Genomic DNA, 5855 nt, shown 5'->3' with positions numbered 1-5855 from the left:
ACCACCCATCCCTGCGTGTCAAAATTATACTAACAGGGTTAACGGAAGAGTCAACGGGGGTAAATGGGTCGAAAGTGCTATAACGACCAAAGAGGTCGTTACATCAGATACCTATTAAACAATCGCTCGTCCTCTAGTGATAAGGAAGAAACTGCGGAAAAGTACCTGAGTCAGCAAACAACTAGGAATATCTATAATGCATATTGGACTCGATCTCCTATGTGGCCTCCTCAACAGGGCGATGCTTCTATTGCAACTTAACAGAGGCTATCCCCTTAGGCCTCAACTTTCTAACCTGCCTATCTAAGATCGCACTAGGCTCCTCCTCGTATGATAGATTCTCATCAAGAAACACATAATCCCATCCAATAATATAAGACCCGTTTGAATGGTACCTCTTCAGCATAGAAACATGAAAAACCTGATGAACACTTGACAAGCCTGGTAATAAGGCTAACTCATAAGCAACATCACCAATATGACGGAGAATCTCAAATGGACCAGTGTACCTCGGGCTCAACTTTCTCCTCTTCTCAAATCGCATAACACCCTTCATGGGTGAAATCTTAAGAAGAACCTGCTCACTCTCCATAAACTCTAGATCTCGGACCTTCCGGTCCGCATACATCTTTTGCTGACTCTAAGCTGCCAGAAGCTTTTCATAAATAAGCTTCACCTTGTCCAAAGACTCCCTCAGCAAATTTGTACCCCAAGGTCGAACCTCAAAAGCATCAAACCACCCAATAGGAGAACGACACCTCTTACAATATAAAGCCTAGAACGACGCCTTATTATTACTCGAATAGTAGCTATTGTTGTACGCGAACACTGCCTATGGTAAGAATTGGTCCCAATAACCACCAAAATCAATGACATTGGCTCTCAACATATCTCAAGCACCTGGATAGTCCGCTCGGACTGACCATCCATTTGAGGATGAAATACGGTGTGCCAAGGTCTAATTGAGTACCTCACTTTGCCTACAACATCCACCAAAATTTGGAGGTAAACTGAGTACCTCGGTCGGAAATGATGGAAATAGGAACCCTATACAATCGCACTATCTCTCGAATATAAATCCTGGCCAATTTCTTTGCATTATAAGTGATTGAACTAGATGAAATGAGCAGACTTAGTCAATCAATCAATAATAACACAAACTGAATTGAACTTGCTCAGGGTCTCGGAAGACCCATAACACAATCCATGTTAATCCTCTCCCACTTCCACTTGGGAATGGGCATCCTCTGAAGCATACCACTAGGTCTCTGGTGCTCATATTTGACTTGCTGACAATTCCCACACTGAATAACGAAATCTGCAATATCTCTCTTCATTCAACTCCACCAGAAGTGCTGTCAAAAATCATGGTACATCTTAGTCACCCCTAGATGAGTAGAATACCTGGAGCTATGAGATTCCTCCAATATCAAGCGAATCAGACCACCCACATGAGGAGCGCACTCGTGTCCCTTAATCCTCGAAATCCCCTCATCATCAAGCACGACCTCCTTAGCCTCACCTCTCAAAACCTTATCACGGATCTTACATAACTTAACATCATCAAACTGCTGAGCCCTGATCTGCTCCAAGAGAGACGACCTTGCCTAAACACACACTAAAACTCTGTCCGGATTTGAAATATCAAGACACACAAGACTATTAGCCAGAGTTTGAACCTCCATGGCTAAAGGACGCTCTGAATCAACCAATCGAGCTAAACTGCCCATACTCATTGCCTTTCAGCTCAAGGCATCAGCTACCACATTAACCTTATACGGATGGTAAAGAATAGTGATATCATAATCCTTCAGTAGCTCCATCCATCTACACTTCCTAAAATTGAGATCCCTCTGACTGAACACGTGCTGAAGGTTGCGATGATCGATAAATACCTCAAGACCCTATATACATAGTGCCTCCAAATCATCAAAGTGAACACTACGGCTGCCAACTCCAAATCATGAGCAGGGTAGTTCTTCTCATGGATCTTTAATTGCCTAGAAGCATAGGCAATGACCTTGCCCTCTTGTATCAACACGACACCTAAACCAACAAAGGATGCATCATAATAAATTAAGAAATCCTTACCCTCCATGGGTAATGCCAAAATCGGGGCTGTAGTCAACAAGGTCTTGAGCTTTTGGAAGCTCTCTTCACAAGCATCGGACCACTGGAAAGGAACCTCTTTCTGAGTCAATCTGGTCAGGTGAGAAGCAATAGAAGCAAACCCTTTCACGAACCGACGATAGTAACTAGCCAAACCCACGAAGCTACGAATCTCAGTCACTGTAGTGGGCCTCGCCCAATCCCTAATGGCCTCAATATTCTTGAGATCAACCATGATCCCGTCCTTTGACACCACGTGGCCTAAGAATGCCACTGAATCAAGCCAGAACTCACATTTCAAAAACTTATCATAAAGCTCCTTCTGTCTCAATAACCCAAGGACAATCCTCAAATGACGCTCATGCTCCTCTCTACTCTTTGAATACACCAAGATATCATCGATGAAGACTATGACAAAGGAATCTAAGTATGGCTTAAAAATGCCATTCATCAAGTCCATGAAAGCTGCCGGGGCATTCGTAAGCCCAAAAGATATAACAAGGAACTCGTAATGACCATAATGAGTCCTAAAGGCAGTCTTGGAATATCCTCGGCCCGAATCTTCAGCTGGTGATAGCCTGACCTCAAATTAATCTTTGAAAATACAAAATCACCCTGAAGCTAGTCGAACAAGTCATCAATGCGAGGAATAGGATACTTATTACGAATGGTGACCTTGTTCAACTGACGGTAATCTATGCACATCGTCATCGTCTCATCCTTCTTCTTCACAAATAACACGAGAACGCTCCAAGAGGAGACGCTCGGTCTAATGAATTCCTTACTCAAAAGATCCTGCAACTGCTCCTTCAACTCTCTCAACTCAGCAGGTGCCATCCAATATGGCGGAATGAAAAGAGGGCGAGTACCCGGCTCTAAATCGATGCAAAAATCAATGTCGCAATCTGGTGGCATACCCAGCAAATCAGAAGGGAATACCTCCATGAACTCACACATAACAGGCACAGACCCGTAGGTGGAGAATCAACACTAGTATCACGAACATGGGCCAAGTAGGCCAAACACCCATTGTCGTCTAATTTCTTCACGCGGAGATAGGAAATGATCTTCTTCAGAGTGGGACTCGGAGTACCTTTCCACTCAAGTCTAGGAATCCCAGGAACGGTCAAGGTGACTTTCTTAGCGTGACAGTCCAAGATCGCGTGGTACGGGGACAACCAACTCATACCTAATATAATATCAAAATCTACCATATCCAAGATCATCAAGTCTACCCACTTGTTATACCCCTAAAAGTAACTAAGCAAGACCGATAGACTCGATCAACCACAATAGAATCTCCAACCGGAGTAGACACATGAATAGGTACACCAAGACAGTCACAAGTCAAATCCCAACCAACATAATGATAAGTAGACACATATGAGAAAGTAGAACCGGGATCAAATAAGACTGAAGCTACCCGATGATGAACAAAAATGGTACCTGAGATCATAGCATCAGAGGCCTCGGCCCTAGGCATACCGGGAAAAGCATAGCAACGCGCGCCACCATGGCCACTCTGGCCACACTGCGCTCCTCCCCTGGCGACCTGGGAATCACCCCTACCATACTGATGTCCACCCCTGGATGAATGTGAACCACCGCGGCTTGACTGAGCACCGCTTCTCGATAAAGAACTACTTCGGCTACCAAAAGATGCCGGAGTCCTTGGGGTCTAGAACCGAGAACCTTGCTGAGTCCTGCTCTGTCTAGGTTGGGTGAAATCTCTCATGATGAGACCGGTATCACCTAAAATATAACAAGATCTGGGGGCAGGAGGCTAATACACAGAGGTCGAGGAATCGGATGGACCTCCTCGGTCGGCTGATCGAGAGAAAAAACCTCCATGAGACTGCCCGGCCTCATAACTGCTATGTCTAGCAGGGCCACCAGAAAATTCCTATAGTGCGGACTGAACGGGACAGCTAGGGGGTGACTGATAGGTCCTGGAAGACCGACCCCTGCCCCTATAACTGAACCACTGTACCTACCATGTTGACGAGGCCTCTTCTTGCTAGACCTTTCAAAAGATCAAGCCTTGGCAGACTCAACACCTACGACATGATCCACTACTGCCTGGAAGGAAGACCCCATGGCCACAAGCTGAAGACAAGCAATATGAAGTAGAAGCATAAGTCCACCAAAGAAATCTACAACCCTATCTGCCTCTGTCAGAATCAACTGTGTCGCATATCAAGCCAAAAATAGGAACCAGGCCTTATACTCTGCCACTGACATACCTCTCTGCTGCAAATGAAGGAACTCATCCCTGCGCTGATCCCTCGAAGTATGTGGCACGTACTTCTCTAAGAAAGCTTGGTGAAACTGTACCCAGGTGAGTGGAGATGAACCAATAGGTCTGACCTCAATAAAATCCTCAACCACGCCTTTGCATCCCCGAGAAACTGGAAATACACATAATCCACACCATGCGACTCCACAATACCCATCTTGTATAGCCTCGCATGCATATCCATAATGAATTCATATACGTCCTCACTAGGTGTACCAAAGTATCTGGGTGGCTCAGGGACCCTGCCTCTAGCCGGTGCAGCACCACCGGGGCAGCCTCTAACCTGTCCTTATTCGCTCGTGCCGGCTCCAGCAGCGTGCTAGGGAACCTCGTCCCTCGTGATCATAGCTCGTGTTCTCACCATATGTAAGAGAATGAAAATGAATCAGATACCGATTCGAATGTTCCAGATACCAATTTGAATAAAGTAGCACGAAAGAATGAAGGAATTCAAAGTTTCCTAAATGTCCCATAGCCTCTCGCAAATAAGTACGGAGCTCATCGTATCGATGCACAAGACTCTACTAGACATGCTCTTGTACTTATAGACCGGGTACCCTAGGGCTCTGATACCAACTTGTCATGACCCAAAACCACAAGTCGTGCAGGCATCTACCATTTCCCACCTTGGTAGGCGATCCATTTCCCAAATTATTCGTCAAACCACAATAAATAAATTAAGACAATAGATATATAAGTCTCAAACGTAGATATAAATAAGGATAAGTAGAAAAGTGGGGAAATAATACATACAATCCCAAGAAATCTAGTCTAAGGCATAACAAGAGCCACTACTACATTACTGACAAGTCTGAATATGAAATACATAAGCCTGAATAAGTGAAATACTATCTCGGAATAACAAATAAGAAAAGTAATAAATGAAGAGTCATCCGGGCTGCGGATCCATCCATGTGCTCACCCTGGATACTCATCAGCAAAGGCCTCGGGAATCAGTCATGAGGAGAGGATGTGGAACCTGTCACGTACTCTCCACTCATAAAAGAATGCAGCAAAGCAGTATAAGTACAAACACTATGTACTGGTAGGTATCATAAGCCGACAACAGTAAGCTAACATAAACAAAGTGCGAGACTGAAAGATAGATATGCTCACAATCAAGTACAAACACAACACAGTCCAAGAATAGTAAATCAAGTACAGAAAGATCAAATAGCCGAATCATAGCCTATGGTGAAGCACCTAAACACAAGTTTTCCAAGTTTCACACAATTCCTTAAGATAACCACAACACAAGTACAACATACATATCCGATCAATAGATGTAAAATGAGAAGATAATAATGAATGCATATGCAATGCAATGATATGCAATGGCCAATGTACATTGCAGTGTGCAACCCAATCAAATATATGTTGCAGAACGTGCAACCTGATCCAATATATGTTGCGGAATGTGCAACCCGGTCAAAAATATATGTATATATGT

General features: G+C 44.2%; 1 protein-coding gene across 1 annotated transcript; it reads right to left on the bottom strand.

The window, feature by feature from the left end:
* Nucleotides 1-247: 247 nt before the first annotated feature.
* On the bottom strand, nt 248-628 carry LOC132045208 (uncharacterized). The gene has a single exon (XM_059435751.1). The coding sequence runs from the start codon at nt 626-628 to the stop codon at nt 248-250; it is 381 nt and encodes a 126-aa protein (XP_059291734.1).
* Nucleotides 629-5855: the final 5227 nt, after the last annotated feature.

This window comes from Lycium ferocissimum, unplaced genomic scaffold (assembly GCF_029784015.1).
Source record: "Lycium ferocissimum isolate CSIRO_LF1 unplaced genomic scaffold, AGI_CSIRO_Lferr_CH_V1 ctg6286, whole genome shotgun sequence".
Taxonomy (NCBI): Eukaryota; Viridiplantae; Streptophyta; class Magnoliopsida; order Solanales; family Solanaceae; genus Lycium; species Lycium ferocissimum.
The sequence above is the reverse complement of the archived record's forward strand: the minus strand, read 5'-3'. Positions and strand labels throughout refer to the sequence as shown.